Here is a 24,180-nt window from a genome sequence, read left to right as displayed (position 1 = left end):
CTTATGAATTATCCAGAGAAACTGGAAATCTGTAGGTGTAAGTGAAATTCTTGTTTTTTTTTTTTTAATGTGGACAACTAGTTTTTTTTTTTTTTTAAACTGTTAAGTCAGGGAAAATCAAAAAGAAAAAGAACAACAAACCCCAAAACACCTCTGTGGGCTGCACGTGGCTTAGCATAGAGTTGCCCAGGACCTGGTGTGCCCCCTTTGATACTTGTCACCAGAACTTACCTTAGATGGGTTGATTGGGTCTATGCCTTAAGCCCCAGGCTTTAATTGGCTTCACTGCCCTCCTGCCTCTTCTAGACCATGCTCCTGGCTCACTGGACTCTGGGAAAAAGGGTCTACCCCCAAAGCCCCAGCCTGTTTCCAGAGCCTCCAGCCTTCAAGGCCTCTTGTTCCTCTTGGTGTGGGCATCTGTACCCCAGAGGGATGGCCAAGGAATGGCTGTTTGCAGAGTGGGGACTGTGAAGAAATAACAGGAGTTCCCTGGGTCCCTAGAGGCGAGTGCAAAGAGAAGGAGCAGACCAGCCAGCCAGGGTCCTGTATTTCTATGCTTGTCCCTGGCACAGCAACGGTTTGGGGTGGGCCTGCTTGTGTGCCCAGTGTGCGTGCGTGAGGCTGTCCAGTGTGCTGCCCTGGGCCAGGCAGCTTTAAGCATGCCTACAAGTAGCGGCCCCACTTTACAGAAGAGGAAACCGAGGCCAGTGAAATAAGTTGTCCACAGCAAGTGCGTGGCAGAACTAGGATTGAAGCCACAGCACGTAAGAGAGGACTGGCTGCCGGGCCAGCCCACTGTGGAATGGGCTCAGTCTCCGCAGCCCCCACCGGACGGCCAGCCCGCAGGGGTGTGGGGTGGCAAGGACCCGGGGGCCTCCCTCTGCGGGGCCCGGGCTCCGGGGCAGGGGGCTCGAGGAGCGGCTGCTGGGGGGCTAAGGGAGGGCCTCCCCCCTGCCAGGCCTCCCTCCTCCCCAACCCTCGGCCCGCCCGGAGCCCGGCGGGGACGGCGGCGCCTGGCAGCGGGGGATTTGGATGCGCCCCCCAGCCCCCACCTGGGGGTTTGGCGCCCGGGGACTTTATCTTGATTCCTTCGGACAGCCCAGCTCCTTCCCGGCATGCCCCGCTCGCAGGAGCCGCCCGCGAGTCCCGCGCCCGGACTTTGCTATCGGCGGGGGCCCGGCGGCCGGAGCGCCCCCGGATGCGTCCTGCGGCCGCGGCCTGAGGTGGGTGGGCCTCGCCGCGTCTGGGTACCGCGGGAGTCGGGGGCGGGGGGGGGGCCGGAGATCGGGGCTGATGACTGGGGGGGAGGGCGGCCGCCCCTTTGTTGAGACCGCGGAGCCCGTGCGGCGCAGCCGGGTCGCCCGAAAGTTGGGCAAAGTTGCAGCTGCGCGCGTGGGAGCCCTGAGAGCCCCGCGCCGGGCCCGGTGGGGGTCCCTTCCTCCGGCCTGGGTGTTGGGGCGGCTGTTCTGGGTGGCGTGGCAGGGGCTTGGGGCTATTTTATCCTGGTGGATTTCGAATTCTATGGCGGAGAAGGGGTGGGACACAGACACCCCCCCCCACACACACACCCTTGGCGGGACACACACACACACACACACACACACACGCACACACCCCTTGGGGGATTTCGAATTCTATGGCGGAGAAGGGGTGGGACACATATACACATACACACACAAACACTCCAAGAAACGAGACCTACCCAAGCTTATACAAAGAAGAAGAGACAAAAACTCATCCTGAAACACACACACACAAAAGAAGAAAAACACACAAAGACTCATACGGACAAATCACGGAGTAAGGCAGCAGAAACTCAGAGATTTCGTCTGCTTCAGAGAAACACGCTCAAGCGTCCGCAGGAAGAGAGGAAACAAAGCGGGTGGTCTTGGAGGCCCGTGACGCAGGGGGAGGGGAAAGGAAAGACTCGGGAGGGGGTAAGAAGCCTAGAGGGGAAAATGGAGAGATACAGAGACACAAATGAGAGAAGGAAAGAAAAAGGCCTAAAGGAGGTAGCCCTTTAGGAGGGACGGTTTAGAGACACAAATCTGGAGAACTTGAGCAGACCCTGAGAATTACCTCCTGCCTCCTCCAACCCGCAGGGGAGATACAGAAATGAAAGAGACAGACCCTAACCTTCTCACCCCGCTGAGCAAGTGAGTTTGAGGTGGTAGAGCAGCTGCTCTGTGGAACCTTTGAGAAAGGCCTCCTGGGCACTTTGAGCCAACCAAGTTGGCATGCTGTCCACCCAGCAAACTCCTATTCATCCTTCAAAACCCAGATCAGATGTCACCTGCCCCGCAAAGTAGGCAGTTAGCCTGCAAGCACAGTTGCAAGCATGGTTGTCTCTAGTCTGTGTACCTGCCATGTAGCATAGACACCGGGAGTTGAGGAGCTAGAGAAGAGGTTGACAAGCAAGCAGCAAACATTTGTCTGCCTGTCTTCCTCTTTCTCCCTCCTCAGGGTTTGGGGTCCATGCCTGATTTATCTGCAATCTTCAGAATCCCGCCTAGTGCTCGGTGCCTAGCTGATGATTAATAAATGCTTAGTGAATGACAATTGGGAACATTTGGACCCTCAGAGACATGTAATGTAGAATAAGTCCATCGTCCTGGATTCCTAGATCAAAGCCCCTCTTTTGCAGGTGGAAAAAGTAAAGCCCAGACAGAGGAAGAGACTTGCTCAAAGGCACAGAAGTAGGAACCTGCAATGAATATATACTTTTCTCAGGTGCCCTTGTTCCTCTGCGGGAGTCTAACGTGGGTGTGGAATAACCTCCTGAGTGAAAACAGGCAATAGGCAAAGAACACTTTAACACCATTTGTTAAGTTTCCAACACTGAAACTGAGTCAAATCCCTTTCCAGAATTTTTAGAATCTTCTTCCTTCCTTAGAAAGGGAAAGGGAGGTGAATGCCCATCTCAATTTAAGTGGATGGGTTTCTACTTTCTGACTACAGAAACTCAGACAAATTACTTAACTTCCCCGAATCTCAGTTTTCTCAACTGTAAAATGGGGATATTAATACCTACCTCAGGGTTAACCCACAAAGTATCTGGCACAGTGGAGATTCTCAGTAAATGCCATCCTGCCCTTCTTGGGAGAGTATTCTCTCCTGCACTCAGTGGAGCTGTGAAACAATAGTGCTTGTTAAAATGTGCCCTTTTGTCCAGCTTTAAAAGGCCATCCTGGTCCAGCAGGTGCCAAACTCTTAATTAGACAAAAGGCAAATTTGGTGCAGTACATAAAATGCATCTTGATTCTGTTTAGGCCCTAACTCCTCCGGGTTAGGAGTGGGAACCCGGCTCTCTGTGCCCCCCACCCCCAGCAGGTAACTTGGTCTCTGCAGGTGACTTGGGGGGACATGGGTCTCTGCTGTGCCCCCCCAGCAGGTAAGACCCCCACTGCCCCACTCTCTTTCGCTACTATGTTACCATGGCCTCCTCTGCCCTTGTGTCTTCTAAGATTGAGCCCATGCTGGGCATGTGACGGGGACGGAGGGAGCCACCCAGAAGCATGGAGACTGTGGTGATTGTCGCCATAGGTGTGCTGGCCACCATCTTCCTGGCCTCGTTTGCAGCCTTGGTGGTGGTTTGCAGGCAGCGGTATTGCCGGCCTCGGGATCTGCTGCAGCGCTATGATTCCAAGTGAGTGTGCCCAGGGAAGGCAAGGAGGAGAGGTGGGCTCCTCCAGGGGCTCCAGCAACCAGAAAGGAGAGGGGTCCAAGAAGTTTGGCACTGGGCAACTCCAGCTCAGTCTTTTGTCTCTCAAATGGTACTTGAAGGCTTCCTTTCCAAGAGAGAACTTAGAGCTTCAGCAATGTCCCTGAGCAAAGGAGAAATTCCCTAGCACAAAGACGTGGCCATCTCTCCAGAACTGGCCACGCTGCTTGGCCTATGAATAAGCCCAACGTCTTTCCAAGCAAACTCATAGGAGGAGAAATCCCATGCGTGAACTCCAGCCACACACAGAAGCGGCAAGACACTGGATTTTGTGAAATCCCAGCATGGGACTGTCTCCTTCTTGGCACAGATTTTTTCCTGATGCCTTTTGTGTGCAAGAGATTTTATGAGCAAGATCCTATTTTCCGTTTAGGGATGTTTTAATTGATAGACCCCTAAGGAACCCTGGCAACTAACACTTGGTTTCTCTTACCCCTCTACTGAATCCTATCAGCATCTCTGTCCAGTGGTGAATAATTTGTAAATGCCCGTTTATATGACCCAGAAAAGCTCTGCTACCGAACGGAAGGCTATGTTGTCAAGAACCTCGTTGTAAAGTAGGTGTTGTTACTTCTCCTGTAGAATGAGGAGGGGTTATGCGGAGGACTAGCGTAGGTCCTTCCTGTCCTTCCTGAGAGTGATTCTGCAGACCAGGTAGGTTTGAGTAATAGGAACTTCAGCTTCTCCATATAAGTTAGGCTTAAAGGGGAAATAAGGTTTTTTTCTTTGCTTTGTTTAGTTATTTGTTTTTCTTAAGTAGGCTCCATGCTGGGCATGAGGGCCAACACAGGGCTTGAACTCACAATCAAGACCTGAGCTGAGACAAGAGTCAGATGCATAACTGACTGAGCCCCCTGGGCTCCCCAAAGAGAAAATAAGTTTCAAAAGTATGTTATTTTGTGCAGAAGGAGCAGACCTAAGACATCTCTATTTATGGCTGTGGCTTTGCTCGTCTCTTAGTGGCTCTTCTCATTCTGCTTCACTTTTCTTCTTTGCACCCTGGCCTGCCTCCTAGACCCACCTCAGCCATGTGTCCTGCCTGCACCTGCAGTCCCACTAGGGTTAGGCCTGGATCCGGGATGCGAGGTCAATGTCATCCTTACTAACTTCCTACATCCTGTTGGGGGATACATGGGTCTCGGTGAGGAGGGGGTCAGCAACGGCCACCCATCCTGAAACCACTTTCCTGGGCTTTTCCTTCCAGGCCCATTGTGGACCTCATCGGTGCCATGGAGACACAGTCGGAGCCATCGGAGCTAGAGCTAGACGATGTGGTCATCACCAACCCTCACATCGAGGCCATTCTGGAGAATGAAGACTGGATTGAAGATGCCTCGTAAGGCCTTAGGGACCGTTTTGTTTGCTACACTCCTCTGAGAATGGCACACGGGGTCTCTGGGTGCCCCTTTCCTGCTTCCTTTTCCAAGCACTACTGAGTGTTCCGGGAGCACTGTGCCCCCTGCTGCTCTTGTGGGGGATGGGGATCAGATTATGGTATGACAGTGATTGTGCCCCTCCCCCTCCCCATTTCGTACCGAAACACCGAGGCCCATAGATGTGTGGCAGAAGTTGCAAAGTCACCCTGCCTGGTTATCCCTGGGGTGACGTTTGCACGCAGGCCTCAGGGATGAAGCCTTTGTCTTCAGGGTCCCTCAGGGGTCCCTCCACCCAGCAGGAGCCACGACCTGTTGAGACATGTATGCTGCTCCGAGCCCTTATTCACTGGGCAGATGTGAGGGGGGCCTCATGGGCAGGACACTGGGCCAGTTACTGCAGATACTGAACCGGTGGGAGAGACAGAATTCTGCAATACCGTATCTCCGAAGCGAGAGCGGGTCCCCGCGCGGTGCCAGGGGCACACAGTGTTGGCGATCTCTAGAGCTGCCTGAGATGGGGAGATGGAGGAGGTTTTCATGAAGGCTACCATAAATTAGGTGCCTTTTGACCTGGATCTTGAAAGATGAGATGGTCACCAGGCTGAGGATAAGGGGAAGGACACACGGGCTGGAGGGAGCAGTGTCAGAGCTCAGAGTCTAAGAATGACTCGACAGGCGAGGGCAACCTGGAAGAGGCGGCTCCATGTGGGAGGGGGAAAGGGAAGGAAAGAAGGTGCCTCCTCATTTCATTCCTGGACTTGTTCAGTTGAACCCAGAGGCATTCCTGGGTGGTGTCTAGGTGGGTCCGAGCTGGGGTGGGGGGGGGCAGAGCTGGTCATGGGAGCAAGGGGGACCTCGACAGAGAAGCATTGACAGATTCTTCTTGTCTCCCCAGGGGTCTCATGTCCCACTGCATTGCCATCCTGAAGGTAATATTTTTGATTTCCCATGACGGAAGCGGGGGGTTGGGGGGACGTGGGGGCGTGGTCATTAAAGCGCTGCGGTGTTCAGACTGTTGAAAGGGGTCTTTCTAGGTAGGGCGCTGAATCCGTGCAAGAGGCTTTTTAAAAACAGGCCTGACACTTGGAATTTCTACTGTTTCTACTCCCACTTTAGTGCTCTCATGACCCTTTCAAAGGTTTTGTTTTGCCTGGTCCTCCTGATACAGTGGTTGCCACAGGGCAATGACCTCCCCAGCCCCTCCGCGGGTGCTTTCTTTCATTCACAGAGAGCCCTTTGCTCAGCGAGTTGAGTTCCATGTCTGGACTTCTCCACTTACTAGAACGTTCCTCACTGGCCCTCTCTGGCTGGGACAGTAGTCTGTCGAATGGGACAATCAGTGTTGGAAAATCCAAACCATGAGTACCTGAAGGCAGGTTGGGTTCCTTCTCATTCTTACCGCCTCCAAGATTGGGTGGAAAATTGCATCCAGTTTGCATTTTGGCTAGGTTTTGTAGTTTGGGGTAATTTTTATAGCTTTAGCATTTGTTTTTCAATTCTTGCCTGATAGAATAATAATAATAGTGAAACATTTGGCCAATGGCAGATATCGTTGTGTTCTTCATCTCAGTAACTTGGGAAACCACACATTTATTTTTTTGTCCAGTAATTATTCAACATTTCCAAAAAGACAGCTTTATCGTTTCTTCGGTGTCACTCAGTACAACCTATGAAAAAGCCTTTTGGGGTTCCTGGGTGGCTCAGGGGGTTGAGCGTCGGACTTTGATCTCAGCTCAGGTATTGATCTCAGAGTTGTAAGTTCAAGCCCAGCGTTGGGCTTAAAAATAAATAAATAAATAAATAAATCAGCAAGCTAAAAAAGTCGTTCATCCCTCCTCCTCTTTAGCTGTCTCTCTTAGGGGACAAAGGAGTGCCTCGTAGGAAATTATTGTCACATAGTTCAGGATTACTTAATTCTAAGAAGCTCTTCGGGTGTGGTTATGGTTACAGATAGATGGGTCTAATGACTTGAGCAGTAATGCTGTATTCCACTCCTGTCTCCCAGCTAGGGTGCGTGCTGGCACTGGGTTTTGTCTCTGCGCTCGCCTATTGGAGGAGGAGGGTAAATGAGGCCTGAGGTGGGGGATAAGGCAGCAGGAAGGACTCCTACTGGACTGGAATCAATGGTCCATCCTGAGAGTCTCCCATCAAAAGAGCGGCCCTGGGATCGGACGTCCCTTTTGCTTGGTCGCCTACCATTGAGTCCCTGTGGCTGAGGCTCTCTCCTGGGTGGTCCTTGGCCTTTCTGCCCTCCTTTCCAGCTCCGAGTATGAGGCAGATCATGGAACCTATATGCCAGGGACACAAGTACATCAAGGAGGTGTGGAAGGGAGGAAATGAAGCTTTTGGTGTGGCCAGCACTGTTGACGGGTGACGATAAAGGCATCGTGTCATCGTCTTGCCTTTTCCCTGCCTTTTTTTAAAGCAAGAAACTGTCTTTTTTTTTTTTTTTTGAGATTTTATTTATTTGACAGAGAGACCACAAGTAGGCAGAGAGGCAGGCGGGGCCGGTGGGGGAAGCAGGCTCCCTGCTGGGCAGAGACCCCAATGCGGGGCTCGATCCCAGGGCCCCGAGATCATGACCCGAGCTGAAGGCAGAGGCTTTAACCCACTGAGCCACCCAGGCGCCCCATTCCCTGCTTTTTTTGAAGTCCCTTTCACCACTGTCCTCTTGACGGACGTACTAAGTGTCACCCTAGAAAGTTGTGGAACTCAGTGCCGCTGTTGGTGGATGTACTTCAAGGGAACAGTTGCCCTTTGTCCAGCAGTGCTTCTGAGGGTGCCCCGTGGGAGAGGTTTAGCCTTCTGGAAGACTAAGCCATGAGGTGATGGAATAGAGAGAGAAAATGGGTTTTTCCTCCGAAACGAGAAGGTGGAATTAGAACACATGATTTGTCTTAGACAGATTATTTCAGCTCAGACTTCTCTAAGTGGAAACCCTGACCCTGGTCTGAGGTTCCCACCCCTCCCTCCTCACCCAGCCTCGTTCTCGGCTTCTGTCTCTCCCTCCTCTCGTCTCTCTGTGCTTTTGACCTCAACTTGCCCACTAGGTTACGGGGCCCCGGGGTATGAGATGGAATCCAAGGTAGGAGTCATATTTGTTTGTGGGGGTGGCAGATGCTCTTGGGGGAGCCTGGGCACCCCTCCTCACCTCTCTCCTCCCTGCTGTGTTAGATTTGTCACACTCTGACAGAAAAACTTGTTGCCATGACAATGGGCTCCGGGGCCAAGATGAAGACCTCAGCCAGCGTCAGTGACATCATCGTGGTGGCCAAGCGGATCAGCCCCAGGTGAGTGAGGTCCCACACTCCATGGGGTGAGGGTGAGGGTCAGAAGCTGAGGTGGCAGGTGGGCCAGGCTCCTCAAAGAAGCCACACAGACAACTTTGGTTACTCACGTCCAGGACATTTACAGAGCCTCCAGGAGGGTTTAGGTACTGAGAGACCAAGCTGGGTGGTCTCACATGGTTCCCCCCACCTCCCACAGGCCTCCTCCAGTTGGCTTTTTGGGGAACTTAGCATGCGACTAGTATGCTTCTAGTCCATTCTGCAGATCCTACTGTGGCTGCTCCCATACGAGCTGGGGCTGCCTTCCTTCCCTTCCTCCCAGGCTCTGGGCTAGTAAGTATATTTCCCACTGGTGTCCACACCCCTCTATGCAGTGACCTGCGGGCCATGCCCCACCCTGCCCTATTTGTGCTGTAGACTAGTTTGGGGGACCCACTCCTTGCTACCTCCCTGTCACCCACTGCCCTAACCATGGCCCCGCCAGTAGCCTCCAGGATTGGGTGGTGGTGGGGGACAGTGAAGCCATACTTCATTTCAGATCTCCCAAATTCCAGGCTGTCTGCAAAATCCCATGTGGGAGGCAGCCAGCAGGATTGCAGTCAACAACTACACCTCCTCATTTGGGCTTGACTTTGTGGAGAAATAGAAAGCCCTTTTCTTCCGCGGAAGGGTGGTACTGAGTTTGTGCTGCCATCTGGTGGCCGGTATGTGGATGTGCCGGAGTCCGGAGTTATCCCTGCTCAGGATGTTCTCTTAATCAGCCGGGCCCCCTCACTATCAGAGCGGTTCCTCCACATCCCTGGTGGGAATGGTGGCATCCCTGTGAGTTCTGGGGGCTCTCGGTTTCCTGGTTGCATGGCCTCGGGTAGATCACGAGGAGCCAGCCCAAGGAAGGAATATGAAAGAGTTGGTGCCCTTGAACTCTCTCCCGGGAGTTCAGTGAGTTGAGAAAGTAGGAGGGAGAGAATCCGGGGGATGGACTCAGCCCAGAACAGTTGTTGGCTTGCTCTGGAGCTGTCCCGGGTGGGTGTGGTCACAGGACTTGTGTCAGCCCGGCCAGAAGGCGGTCCAGCCCAGGCTCTGGGCAGGCACCGGGCATTCCACTGGCCACCATTGTTGGTGGAGACCGTGCACTGCTCATCTCTGCTGGACCCACGTCATGCTTCCCATGACGGTTGGCTCTGGTGCCAGAGAGCGGGTGTGGCGTTGCTCAGCAGGTATACCTAACCGGGCACACTCTGGCCCTCCTACCGAGTCCCTTGGACTACTTCTAGAACGCTCTGTGCCGTAATTCAATCCGTGTTCTTGTTTTGTCTTTTTGCCTTTACACGTCTTTCTCCTTCTGGCCATTTTGTGTGTGTGTGTGTGTCTGTGTGTGTGTGTGTGACCATTGTTTCTCTTGCTCCATTTACTCCACACAGCGTGTTGAGAGCATATTAATTTTGAGGTGAGTGGCTTCAGCTCCGGGACACTACAGAGAAAGGGGCCGGCGAAGACAGCAGCCCACAGTCCTCTGCATGTCCTCACCAGCCCCTCAGCCCCGAGACGAGAACATTGCAGACGTTTATTTTCAAAATCAAACATTGCATCATTATTTTTTCTTCCTATCAAGTGGTCCAGGAGCAAGGATTTGGGTGAAAATCTCGAACCCTGCAAATTAGAATGAACTTGGTTTAAAAAAAAAACCACACAAATAGCCATGAATTGTACCATAATGGAAAGGAAATCCAATGAAGCAGTTTGGACCCGAATTAAACTTGTAGGTTTTTTTTTCCCCTAGTTTTTTCCTAATGTTGCACTGTTTTTAAAAACACAATGGTAAGTACTTATAAAGTCAAAACATTGCAGAAATAGGTTATCTGGAAAGTGAAGGAAGCCCTAATTTCAGCCATCCCAATCCCTGGAGGGGCAGCAGTGAATGGTCAGTGTTCCTGTGTGCTGCCCGGGTCCTTCATGTCATAGCTTTTGTCTACTTATTTTCATGCAGACGGATCGGTCAGACTTCATATAGCATCCGGCAGCTTGCCCCTTAAGTTTAGTAACGTATCTTTTTTTTTTTTTTTAAGATTTTATTTATTAACCTGACAGATCACAAGCAGGCAGAGAGGCAGGCAGAGAGAGAGAGAAGGAAGCAGGCTCCCTGCTGAGCAGAGAGTCCGAAGCGGGGCTCGATCCCAGGACCCTGGGATCATGACCTGAGTTGAAGGCAGAGGCTTTAACCCACTGAGCCACCCAGGAGCCCCAAATTTAGTAACGTATCTTGAACATCACCCCAGATGTGTGAACTTATACTTTCTAGACTATGGGGACTTGAAACCAGAAAACAAAACATTCTCTCACCTGGACCACAAGTCTTTCTGTCTGAGAATGCAAAAGCAATTAGAGAAGGAGTCATCAAAGGTGGAGGCTTGAAGATCAGGAGACAAGAATCAGGACAAGGAGAGGGAGGAAGGCAGGACGGGGAAAAGGACAGAAGTTCTGAAAACATTTTGCCCCCCTCACAGAGTGGACGATGTGGTGAGATCGATGTACCCTCCGCTGGACCCCAAACTCCTGGAGGCACGGTGAGAGGAGTGGAGGGGCCATTGGGCTTCTGCTGGAAGCTCCCGGTTCCAGCACATCTGTGAGGTTCGGTGTTCGGGTTGCTGGGAAGAGTGCTGTTTTGCTGGGCTCCCAGAGCTGTGTGGGCTTTGGGCACCTGAAACCTGGGATTAGGCAGAGCCAGTCTTAGATTTTGAATTTTTATGCTTTAACATCTGGCCACGCTAAGACCTGTCTGCAACTTCCCTCCCTCCCACTTCCCTCGTTGGCTGCCTCTGCTCTTTGGACCCTGGAAGCAGACACACCCCAGCTGTGAGTGCCACTCAGCGGGTGGGTGGGGTAGGTGGTGGAGCAGGGCCAGGGGAAAGAAAGGGAAAGCTCAAGCCGTGTTTCCTTTCCGTGGGACAAAGCTGGGACCCCTCCCCTCTCGAGATCCGCCCCCTAGTACACCAAGCACCCTTAGGCTTTTGAAATTATGTGCTCTCTACCAGATGCAAACTCTTTAAAACAAACAAACAAACAAAAAAACAGATTCTTTTGTCTCTTGGATGTATATGACCATTTCCTAGAGCTGTTGTGTGTGATGGTTGCCAGATAGACAGTGGCTCATACCCCGTGTCAAATTGCATTTTAAAAAAAAAGATTTTATTTGACAGAGCGAGACAGCAAGAGCAGGAACACAAGCAGGGGGAGTGGGAGAGGGAGAAGCAGCCTCCCCGCCGAGCAGGGAGCCTGATGCCGGGCACAAACCCAGGACCCTGGGACCATGACCTGTGCTGAAGACAGATGCTTAACAATTGAGCCACCCAGGCGCCCCTTCAGTTGGCTTTTCTTTCCTGCTCCTACTGCTTCCCACCTGTGTCCACAGGCTATGTCCATAGGCTGGAACTATGTGATACGTTCCTAAACACATGCACACTCACTATATAAATTATATTCTACGGTGAATTTTCCAATACTGGGGGGAAAAAACCCACTCCTCCTCAATTTGGTTTTCAATTAAATTTTGTTTTTCGAGCAGTGTAAACCCACCTGGGGCCTTATTGATTCAAAATCTGTGAGGGATGCCTCAGGCAGGGGTATGTCTAGCCTTCCCTGTCTGTAGCCGGCCGCGGTTGGAGATCTGCTGGTCTAATGCACCAGATCCGTACCGTCCTACAAAACCTGACCTGGGAGATGTTCATAGGTGTGCTGCTGAAAATAGCCTCCCCAGTCTTAAATAAGTTAGCCGGCCATGCCCCGTGTCTTCTTTCCTGAGAGCTTTACCGTGCACATTCAAGGCCCAGAGGAGGCTTCAGTTAACCTTGCTGAAACCAGCCGTTCTCAGATTTATTTGCACGTGGAACCATCTTTAAATTACGCCCCAGCCTCCTGGGGAAGGGCCTTCAGTTTGTAGCACACCAGACTAGCATCTGCCTGTGTGAGCTTTGGTGCCAAATTCCTCCTTTCCTGGGGAAACTGATCCTGTTGCTTTTTCTAGGACAACTGCCCTGCTCCTGTCAGTCAGCCATCTGGTGCTGGTGACCAGGAATGCCTGCCACCTGACCGGGGGCCTGGATTGGATCGATCAGTCACTGTCAGCCGCTGAGGAGCACTTGGAAGTCCTTCGAGAAGCAGCCCTGGCTTCTGAGACAGATAAAGGCCTCCCAGCCCCTGAAGGTTTCCTGCAGGAACAGTCGGCCATTTAGTGCCTGCTGCCGTCCCTGGGTGGCTCCTCGGATCCTGGGAGCCTCCCCATCCCCTGCCCTGCACCTGCTACCCGTAGTGTTAGGTGTTCTCCGAGGCTCTGTGCGTAGCTGCGGTCTCGGTTGCAATGGCCCGTGGCGGCTGGCGAGTGGCAGTCTAACATCACAGTTGGAGGAGACGACCGCCACCCTCTGTGCAGCAGAGCTTTAGAAACTGATGGAGTGGCCGCTTTATTGAGCTCACAGTGTTTTCAAGAGAATGGAGTTACATCTAAAAATCACAAGGTTTCGCATTAAAATCAGTCTCTGGCTTCTCGTAGACAATCAGAGTCAGAGGACAACTCTGACATGCATTTTCAGAAGACAATCAGATGGAGCTCAGTAGGCGCTGTCTCTCTCCACAGGGCTGGTACTCCCTCGCCTGTCCGGGCTGGTTCATTTATTTGTAGCATCTCCCTAGGCCCCTGAGGCGTCCAGAGTCCCTCCTTCCCTTTACCAGGTTTGGCTTTGAAAGTGAGCCCCACGGGGTTGATTCTTCCCCTTCTGTCCCTGTGCCTGCAATTCAACCTACCTACCACTAGGAGGACAGTAAACTTTCACTGAGATTTCCGTTGAGTAGCGGTTATTGAATTCAATATATGGGGGGACGTATTTGAGAACTGAGGATGGAGGAAGAGAGCCTAAGAATCCTGAGACTACCTTGTGTGTATGACCCCAAAAGATATTTAAAGGCCCTTCAGAGTTTAGGCAGAAGTATTCCCATTAGGTAGTTTCCACGTGAGCACTAACATCCATGAAGGATGTGTCCCCCTTGCTTTTGGGGTCTCTTTGTTTTGCAAATATCGAAAGATGAGAGGCATTTTTTTTGTTGTTTATTTGTTTATTTACAGCATAACAGTGTTCATTGTTTTTGCACAATACCCAGTGCTCCATGCAGTACATGCCCTCCCTATTACCCACCACCTGGTTCCTCAACCTCCCACCCCCCCGCCCCTTCAAACCCCCCGGTTGTTTTTCAGAGTCCATAATCTCTCATGGTTCATCTCCCCTTCCACTTTCCCTCAACTCTCTCTCCTCTCCATCTCCCCATGTCCTCCATGTTATTTGTTATGCTCCACAAATAAGTGAAGCCATATGATACTTGACTCTCTCTGCTTGACTTATTTCGCTCAGCATAATCACTTCCAGTCCCGTCCATGTTGGATGAGAGGCATTTTTATGATGGGAGACCTTTGCGGGACCCAGAATCACAACGGCATAATCTGGATATTCCAAATCGCACGATTGCTGTCGTGAGCATATCGGAGAGACTGATGTACATTGCTCTCTACCAGGATCTCAGAGCCACCCTTGCTCTCAGAAGTGGACCCTGACTAGGGGGCTGCCTTGGTTCACACGCCGTGCTGTTTAGCATGTTCCGGTCCCATTGTCAGCCGATGTGTCAGTCTGATTCTAGAGACGCAGGAACCCATACTCCCAAGTCCAAGATGGGGGCCTTGTTTGTCACTGAAATGTGCCATTGGGCACAGTCCGTTCTTTCCTGGAAAGCAGGATGCTTCTGACCATCACGTTGTATGCCATTCCCAGCAGGGAAATGGAGTCAGGAGCAGACAGCTGGAGTTGGCTCGCGTTGGACTGATGGATGGATTCCTGACTATGGGGCGCCTTATCGGATTGTCCGTTCCCATCAGCTCTGACCACATGCTAAGTGTCACTAACTTTCTTGTCCTGTTGGTAGGCTGGGAATGGACCATGTCCACAAAGCCACTTGGACTTTTCCATTTGTGGTCTCCACAAAGAGACATCCACAGTCCTCCTATTTTTATTTTTTTCCCCTTTTATTTCAAAACTGGCATTCCTCACCAGATTAGAAACAACTTTCTGTTAAGGTTGTGATGGTTGCCACCATTGTAAGTGCCCCTGCCTTTTAACCTGGGGCCGAGCCCTAAGCCAGAGCCGCGGCTGCAGCTTAGCATCTTAAACACCCTCCACCAGGCCTGGCAGGTGGGGATGAAGCTTCTACCATCCCCAGAACCACACCTGGTCTCACCTCTCTTCTAGGAGCCCAGGCCAGTCCCAGCACCTTCCCTAAGCCCTGGGTTACTGCAGGGAGAGGTTGCTAGACACCTGGGAGTGCCTGCTAGACTGTAGGATCTCTGATTCCGCTGCTGTGTAGTTTTCCTTTTGTCTCCAGTGCTGGACAAATAAGTCGACTTTGGACAAGGTAGGTGTTAGTTGACGTAGAAGCACCATCTGGAGGGGGAGGCAACCCTACTCCTCTTGGCTCCTTTGGGAGTTGGCCGAAGTTAGCTTCCTCCTCAAGAGAGTCTGGTTGGTGAGCATGGGGGATCCAGCCAGAGGAGGGACACATCCCAGGTCCCCAGGGTCTTTGTTTAGAGTGGCAGATCCTCTCTGACATGTAGCCCCTCCCGCCCTGATTCAAATTCGGAATGAAGATGGAATTACTCAGGGACAGAAATTGGGTGTGAAAAGAATAAGATCTTTGAAATCAAACAATTAGGTTCAAATTTGAACGCTGTCATCTACTGCGTAAGCTTGGACAGGTTATTTAACTTCTCTGGTCCTTAGCTTTCTTATCTATAAAATCAAGGCTGCTTCCTACCTCACTGGGTTGGTATGTCAAGCAATGTGAAATGCCCAGTTGTGCACCTGGTACTCATTAGCCAATATTAATGCATTTCTCCTCGAAGCCCCCCTGCCTTGCCCTGAGGCAGGTGACCCAGAGGTAACACCTCAGTTAACCATGGCTCCGTCCAAGCAGGGGTCTCTGTACCTAAACTCTGGAACTGAGTGGCCAAAGTTCTGGAATCACTGCCGTTGGGAGAGTGGCCCAGCCCTGTCCCTGCCCTACCCCGAGTACGTTTACTTGAAGGTAGTCAGAACTCCCGGCCTCTTATCAGTGTTCCCAGGGTTGATTGCTCAAGCTCACATTCCTCCGGAGCCTGGCCCAGGGAGCCTCCTCCAGCTTGTGGAATCTTCCAGGCAGAGCACTTGTTTCTGGCATCCATCTCACCCTGACCTGCCTCATGCCAGAGTTCCTTCTCTCCAGAGACTGCTCTCTGTGCCCACCTGAGCCTGATCTTTAGAAAAGGACTTCCAGGGAAACCTGCGTGGCTCAATCTATTAAGCGTTTACTTTCAACTCAGATCAGGATCCCAGGGTCCTGGGATTGAGCCCCACATCGGGCTCCTTGCTCAGCAGGGAGCCTCGTTCTCCCTCTGCCTGCCACTCCCCCCTGCTTGTGCTCTCTCTCTCTCTTTCTCTCTGACAAATAAACAAACCAAAAATGACTTACTGCTCCAAGCCCCTGCATTGCTTTATGACCTGGGACAACTCTGGAAGGTGTCAAATGAAGCCTTTCCATCTCTCTCTTCCTTTCGTCCCTCTATCCTCCTTCACCTCCCATCTCATCCCTTCCCTGTCACTCCTCCCTCCCCCAAATGTCCTGTTTGCTCACTCTGGGGGCAAATGTGCTAGATGCTGGCGCTGTGAACAGAAGGCACCAGCCCTGCCTTTAGGAAGCAAGAGGGACCAATAAGCCATGGACTGAACCTCAGCTGTGGCAGTGTGCTGATGGGGGGTGCAGAGCAGGGGAGAGGGGAGTCAGATAGGGAAGAGACCAGGGAGGAACAGTTGCCCCTGTTGAGACCGTCAAGGGACCGAGAGGTGTTCTGAGCAGACTGGACAACACAGAAAAGGGCCAGGGGAGCATGGCTGACTTGAGAAATGCAGAGGCTGGGATGTAGGATGGACAGGGGGTCAGACCATGGAGGACCCTATAGATATATTGAGGAGCAGACCTTTGAGCACAACCATGACCATAGAAAGGCTGTAAGCGGGGGAGTGACTGGGTCAGATTTGCAATTTCGAAAGAGTCATTTACTTTGTGCCCTATGATGTTAGGCTCCAGGACCCAGAAATTTGTCTGCTATCACTCTGACTCTGAGTCGGAGGGGCTCATGACTCAATCGTGGTAAGAAGCAGGATGGACAGCCAGTTAGGAAGGAGGGGGAGGCGGTAGGCATCAGAACAGAAAGTGCTGGAGGGTTCGAGCTGGGGAGGCTTCTGGTGGATATTGATGATATCTCTGTCAGAAAAGCTGATGAGCAGAGTTGTAAGAATTCGTGGCATAACTGGGTCCTTGCTGTTTTATCCCATCAGTGTTTTCATCATTCCTGTCTTACAGATAAGGAAACCGTAGCCTAGGGAGATCAGTACTTTCCTGGAGTCTGGAAGAAACAGAGCAGGAAGTTCTACTCCACTCCCCGCCTTGTGTTCTGCCTGCCTGGGGCCGGCCGGTGGGGAATCCGCGAGGGGAAGTAGCAGATACCAGTGTCCCATTTTCTTCTAGCTTTAATATTTTTCACTTAGAGAAAAATGATAGTTGTGACCCATAAATTAATTTCATGGCTCACTAATCAGTTACAAGCCACAGGATGGTAGTACATGGGCACTAAAATGAGGGCTGGGGCACGGGTGAGGGGCTCTCTCCATCCAACACGACTTCATTTGATCCGTTTTAAGTAAAGCGTGCATTTACCAGAGCAGTGGCAAAATTTTATGGGGCAAAGTGGTATAATTAATTTATTACATGATTGATTAGTTCAAGAGTCATCTGTTGAACATCTCAGTGATACAGCGGTGAATAAAAATAGAATTCCTCTCCTGAGGCACATATAGTCCAAGGTGGAAACATTTTTGATACAATGTCGTAAGTGCTAAGTAAGGAATGTGTGTAATGAGAGCACAGCACAGGGGCAGCCAGCCTGGCTCAAGAGAGTTTCCGCAATGGTGGAGACGTCTCAGAACTGTCAAGAAGTAGGCATTAGCAGCTGGGGTGCCTGGATGGCTCAGTGGGTTGAGTCTCTGCCTTTGGCTCGGGTCATGATCTCAGGGTCCTGTGATCGAGTACCGCATCAGGATCTCTGCTTGGCGGGGAGGCTGCTTCCCCCTCTCTCTCTGCCTGCCTCTCTGCCTACTTGTGATCTCTGTCCAATAAAAAAATAAAGTCTTTTAAAAAAATATTTAAAAACAAAAAGAAGTAGGTGTTAGCGGGGAGAAGGTTGGGTGGGTGGGAGAAGGTGGAGGTGGAGAGCGACAGGGGACCTCAGAAGGGCAGTGTGCAGCAGGATTTCCTTGCTGTCCTCAGGAGATCACTGCTGCTGGTGTGAAATGGTAGGTGGGGGACGGGAGATAAGCCGGGAGAGCCAGGAGAAGACTAGACCCCGGATGTTTCCTCTGGGAAATTTTTGGGATTTATTGAAAGTTGAAACAGCTCTTATTTTTTCTTGGAAAACTACCAAGTGATCTCTGAGCCTTCCCCAGCCTTTAACGTTGTCCTGATTTGATAGGCGAACAATGGCTCCGCGTTGTGTTAATTTGCATTTCCCTGACTACTGGTGAAGTTAAACATTTTTCATGTGTTTATTAGCTATTTACTTATGTTGTTTGCCCACTTTTCTCCTGGGATTTTAATATTTTTTATCGACTTATATGAGTTCTTTATATGTTGAGGATAACAACCCTTTGTCATATTTATTGCATATATTTTCCCCAGCCTTGTCATTTGCCTTTTAGTTTTGTTTGGAATGGCTTCTGACGTCCAGAAGTTTTAAATTTGGTGTAGTCAAATGGATTGATTTTCTTTCCCTTAATGATTTCTTCCATCGCTTTTATACTTAGAAAATCCTCTCATCCGGAGATCAAATAAATATCATTGAAATGTTTGAAGCAGCAGAATGCCATGGGTAGGTGATTAATAATAATATTCACAGGTTAGATGTAGCGGTAAAAAACCAAAATCAAAAAGGCAAAAAACAAGCAAACAAAAAAAAAAAAAAACGGAGTGGAAGAAACCAAACCTGCCTTTATCCACCACAAGCCCAGCCCAAGGTTAAAGGTGGGAATAGTTAGGGATCAAAGAGACGGAGAAGAGGAAGGCGGGCAGAGTCTTGAAGCACTAGCAGGATGTGGTCAGGTAGACAGGTGGGTGGGGATAGCAGAGAAAGTAAGCTACATGTGCCAAGCAGGATAGGAAGAAGGACTGTGGTACGCTTGGTGAGAATCTAAGATGAGAAGAAAGCAGTGATGGGAGAGGGGATTGGAAAGAGAATCATAAAAAGTCAAGAAGGACCCTCAAATCTTGCTAAGACATGAGGACTTCATTCTGAGAACAACGGAGAGCCATTGCAGGTATAACCCAAACGATTCTTGGTGCCTCCTGGAGCCAGTCACAGCACAGAGTTTCATTTAAGTAGGAAGAGACTGACAGAAGAAGATAAGTGATCACCAGAAGACCAATGGCAAAAGACACTACCATCTCTCATCCTTCACTTTTCCTCTCTTCCTTGTTGCCAGGAAAGATCCTGGGATCTGGAGGGAGTCAGACGCTGGTGTGGATCCTGACTCTGCCACTCCTTAACCCTCCCCATTTCCCATCTGCCTGCCTCCGTTCCTTCTGCAAATTCCATCGGACACCTGTTATGTCTAGGCATTGTCGAAGTGCTGGGAACACAAAACAGACCAACCACATGACTGCTGCCCTAATGGAATTAGAGTCCACTGAAGGAAGACAGATATCAAAAAATGATTGCTTAAATACATGTCAAATTAGAAGTTTTAAAAGTATTTTAAGAAGAGAAATAGAATCTTATGAAAGATTATTGGGGATATTGATCTATTGAGATGTCAAGGAAAGCTTCCAGGGATCTGCTGCTCTCTGAAGGATAAGCAGGAGTTCAGACATGGAGGAGTGGAGACACAAGGTCCTTTAGCAGAAGGGCAAGAGGTGAGACAAGGCCAGTGGGACTGGGGAGTACACAGGGAGGAAGACAAAGGTGACAATGAAGGAGGAGGTCAATCATGACAGAGCCTTGTAGGCCGTGCAAAGGACCTTGGTCTTTATGTGAAGAGCAGTGTGAGTTCATTCAGATGGTTTATTGAAAGCTGGTGAGGTTGGAGTAGGGTGGGGGTGGAGAAATTCGATTTGTACTTTGAAAAAGTCCTTTTGGCTTCTATGTGCAAAGCTGGCTGGAGGGAGCCAGAGTAGCAAGGAGATTGCATCACACCAAGCAAGAGAAGATGGCCGTTTGGTCTAGACCAGATTAGGGGAGTGAACCCATTGGAGAGATCTTTAGGAAATAGAGTAACTAGGATTTGGGGTATGGAACAGGAGTATGGGTAATAGGGGTATGGTAACAGAAGATTTCTGGGTTTCAAGTCTGCACACTTCCATGGGGCTAGGGGACATGGGTACAGGAAATATCAGAAGAGGATCAAGTCTGAGGAAGAGGTTGGCAGGGTGGGGGGGGGGGCACGCTGAAGCCATCTGCTTTGCGCTTGGAAGAGTTCAAGAAACGTGTGAGATTTCTGAGTGGCATTAGGTAAAATGATTGAATCTCAGAGAAGACTGGAGATTTTTTTCATTGGTTCAGGTTATAATTCTGGATATGATGCAAGGGAAAGAGTATGGGGTGAAAATAGAAGAGGGCCATGAAGAACTCTAACATCTTATAGGATCTTGGGTCAGTCTAAGGCTTTCACAGAGTTATTCTGATGGTTCAGTGAAATGCCATAAGCCCAGTGCCTGGCACACAGAGGCATCAGTAGATGCTAGATACACATCTCCCTTCTCTCCTTCTAACTCCTCTGCTCCCTTTATTTTATACTTTTCTGTCTTCCGGCTCTCTGGATGTTAGCCAGAGACTTACACTTTCTTCCAACTTGAGATGGCCCCAAGGGACCTAGTGTATACACCAAGTGAGCCCTCCTCCAAGACCCAAGCCTGAAAAGCCTACATCTCAAGTGCTCTCTGAAATTGGACTAGGGGACCTGGGGACCTATGACTAACACTGGGACAGCCACCTTACTTAGCACACACAGCCACGTCTACCTTAGGATGGGAATCGTGCCGCCTCGCATTTCTAGAACACGTATTTTCTCAGGGAGCCTTCATAATGATTATCTCCGCTGTTCATCACAGGATTTTTCATTATGAAATGCATTTGCATATTTTATTTACTTCTAATTCTTTCCCCCTGCTAAAACAATAGCGTTTCGAGCAAACATGCATATGGATGATTTACAGATTGACTCCACTCTCTTTCTCAAGCTCGCTTTCTCTTGTGTTCCTGTTTTATTTTTAAGTCGTGAGTTTTAGCTTCCTTGTTGTAATTTTCCACATGTTTCAGGGATTCCCAAAATCACAATTGTGTTCTTTCTCTTCCTTTTGGGCACTTGCCCCCGCTTGGCTCACAGAGAGCGAGGGCTCTGGTTCCCAGAGTCCATGGTTGTGGTTCCTGCAGAAACTCACGTTTTAACTCCTCTTCACCTCATTTCTCTCTGAAGCAGGTGCTGTTTATTCTGCATTGAAGTTTCCTATTACCTTTAAGGAGCGAGTGACTTGTCATGCAAGACAACTGCATGGTCATGCAGCCTGATCCAGATTCTTCCTTTGCCCTTGGCGTCTTAAAGATTTGGTGCCACTTCTCAGTCTCGCCTTGTTCCTTTTCTCTCCTAACACATAATACTTCCCCGATTTTCCTTTCTGGATTCTTGATCTTCATCTTCTGCTATCCGTGTTCATCCTCTTATTAAACATGTGAAGCACCTACTGTGAACCAGACTCTGCTGGGTTCTGGGGGTTCAGACACACATGACCTACCTGGTCCTTGACCTTGACGTGCTCACAGTCAAGCCCGAAGGCACATTTGAATCATCCTATGAGGCATTTTTTGGTTTGTTTGTTTTTTTTGTTTTTGTTTTAAGGCACATTTGAATCATCCTATGAGGCATTTTTTGGTTTGTTTGTTTTTTTGTTTTTGGTTGTTGTTGTTTTTTGTTTTTGTTTTTGTTTTGTTTTTACTGTGGATGCAAAAGCCTCAGCCCAGGAGATCCTGATTTAATTGGTCTTGAGTGGGACCCAGACATTGTTCTATTTTAAAGGAGAGTCTAGTGTGCAGTCAAGGATGAGAACCACTCACTGGCCTAATGGGTAAGACGGATGTATAACTGAATGATTTCAATACAACGTGCAGGCAGAAGTAAACACAGGGGCTGGAGGAGAAAGGGAAAGAAGCCCCCACTCAGCCTGGGAAGTGAGAACGCAGGGATGCTTACCCCGAGCACATGACTCAGGGCCCCGTCCCCTTCCAGAGAAGGGTTCACAGAGCCCTCCCTCCCAGGTTTCCAGTAGGATAGGAGAAATGAAAGTCTCTCGTAAAGTAGTATCATCTTCTCTCTTCTTAAGGGATAGAAAGAAAAGCGATTATGAGCATGAGCTTTGGAGTCAAGCCGAACAGGATCCAAATCTCAGCTCTGCAACATACTGGCTGTGTGGTCTTAGGCATGTTGCTTAACCGTTCTTAAATCTTAGTGCTCTCGTCGAGAGAGAAAGGCAGGGGGAAAGAAAGAGGAAATTAAGGGAGCAGATGTATGTAATGGGCTGAGCCCACAGCCTTACACCCAGCAGGTGCTCCACAAACTGTCGCTATGTACACTCTGAAATGCCATCCACATCCTGAAGATGCTCAATGTTCCTTCTTCGGCAGCAAGTACTTAACTGACCTGTTTGCTCTGCTGGTCCATCCCTGTCCTAAGGGGGAGCACGTTGGGTCCATCTTCTTGCAGTTTCTAAAGACTGGTGCCTGACCCTCGGCGCCCATGGGCACTCTCCTCCCCAGGTTCTTTCTTTTCACTTCCCTGCTTGTTTTGCATTCTCTTTGCCTCGATAGCTCCCACGGATATTTCCTCTGGCCATTGTGTGGTCTAAAGCTTATTGTGGACCTCAACATGATGGCTCCCCCACAGTGCCCTCTTTGTCCCTGCTTTGATTTCTTTTGTGGTGGCCTCATCGTTTGCTGCCATCGCCAGAGATCTGCTGGTGCCCCCCATGCCCCCCCACCAGCCTCAGCACTGAGGCTGTGCTCCTAGTTAGGGTGGGAGTTAGCCACAGCTGTGGACTCCTGCTGGCCACAGCTGCCCACCGTCCTTTATAAACGTGCTGCTGTTTCCCTGGCTGGCTCTCTCTCTTTCCTGGGCCGGCCATCTGAGGTTTGCCCTGTCTTGAGGCAGTTTCGAGAACTTGACAGCAAGACCCTACATCCCTGGGGGGGCGGGGCAGGGGCATGTCTTTGTCTTGGTTTTATAGTTCAGCCAGATCTAGAATTAAGGTGCCACCTGGGAAACCATATTCTTCCCCCACAGCCTGCCCCCCACTCTCTCTGAGGCTTGCCTTGCTCCTGAAACAGGGTACTAAACACGCTGCTCCGGTGTTCACACTTCCGCACTGGGCACCCCCTGTACCTGGCTCGTCTCATTCAGCTCTGCCACAGCTCTCTGATCTCGTGTTTCTGCAGAATGTCTGTATGTGGTCCTACCCGCACCCCCGCCCCCCAACCTGCTACTCTTTCTCTCCTAATTACCAGGATTCTGTTAACATAGACTTTTCACTTTGCTGCTTTGATTTTTTTTCTTTTTTTTAGTGATTCCTGTTTCATTCCATCACCTTTACCATTTCTCTCGCCGCTTTTCATTACGTTTGACCTTTGAACAACACAGTTTGAACTGTGCAGGTCCCCCATGTGTGGATATTTTGCAGTACAGTACCTCTCTTCCTTATGATTTTCTTTTTTTTAAATTTTTATTTTATTAACATATAATGTATTATTTGCTTCAGGGGTACAGGTCTGTGAATCATCAGGCTTATACAATTCACAACACTCACTATAGCACATACCCTCCCCAATGTCCATCCCCCAGCCACCCTATCACCCCCACCAACAACCCTTAGTTTGTTTTCTGAGATTAAGAATCTCTCTCTCTTTTTTAAAAAGATTTTATTTATTTATTTGACAGACAGAGATCACAAGTAGGTGTGTGTGTGTGGGGGGGGGTGGCAGGCTCCCTGCTGAGCAAAGAGCCCGATGTGGGGCTCGATCCCAGGACCCTGGGATCATGACCTGAGCCAAAGGCAGAGGCTTTAACGCACTGAGCCAGCCGGGGGCCCCTGAGATTAAGAGTCTCTTATAGTCTGTCTCCTTCCCTGGTCCCATTCCATTTCATTTTTCCCCCTCCCTTCCACCCACGACTCCCCTCCCACCCTGCCTCTCAAATTCCTCATATCAGAGAATCATATGATAATTGTCTTTCTCAGATTGGCTTATTTCGCTTAGCATAATACCTTCTAGTTCCAGCCACGTCATTGCAAATGGCAAGATTTCATTTCTTTTGATGGCTGCATAGTATTCCATTGTGTATATATACCACATCTTCTTTATCCATTCATCTGTTGATGGACATCTAGGTTGTTTCCATAGTTTGGCTATTGTGGACTTTGCTGCTATGAACATTCAGGTTCAGGTGCCCCTTTGGATCACTACATTCATATCTTTAGGGTAAATACCCAGTAGTGTGATTGTTGGATTATAGAGTAGCTCTATTTTCAACTTCTTTTTAAAAGATTTTATTCATTTATTTATTTGTCAGAGAGAGAAAGAGAGAGAGAGAGAGAGAGCGAGAGAGCGCGCAAGCGCACAAGCAGGCAGAGTGGC

General features: G+C 50.0%; 1 protein-coding gene across 1 annotated transcript; it reads left to right on the top strand.

The window, feature by feature from the left end:
• Positions 1-1,103: 1,103 nt before the first annotated feature.
• Positions 1,104-13,325, top strand: TMEM98 (transmembrane protein 98). Its single transcript, XM_045986500.1, has 7 exons — positions 1,104-1,223; positions 3,465-3,646; positions 4,926-5,057; positions 5,993-6,026; positions 8,272-8,387; positions 10,889-10,948; positions 12,406-13,325. The coding sequence occupies exons 2-7, from the start codon at positions 3,516-3,518 to the stop codon at positions 12,611-12,613; spliced, it is 681 nt and encodes a 226-aa protein (XP_045842456.1). The 5' UTR covers positions 1,104-1,223; positions 3,465-3,515; the 3' UTR covers positions 12,614-13,325.
• The last annotated feature ends 10,855 nt before the right edge of the window (positions 13,326-24,180 follow it).

The sequence above is a fragment of the Meles meles genome, chromosome 18 (assembly GCF_922984935.1).
Source record: "Meles meles chromosome 18, mMelMel3.1 paternal haplotype, whole genome shotgun sequence".
Classification (NCBI taxonomy): Eukaryota; Metazoa; Chordata; class Mammalia; order Carnivora; family Mustelidae; genus Meles; species Meles meles.
This window is presented reverse-complemented; position numbering and strand designations above follow the sequence as displayed.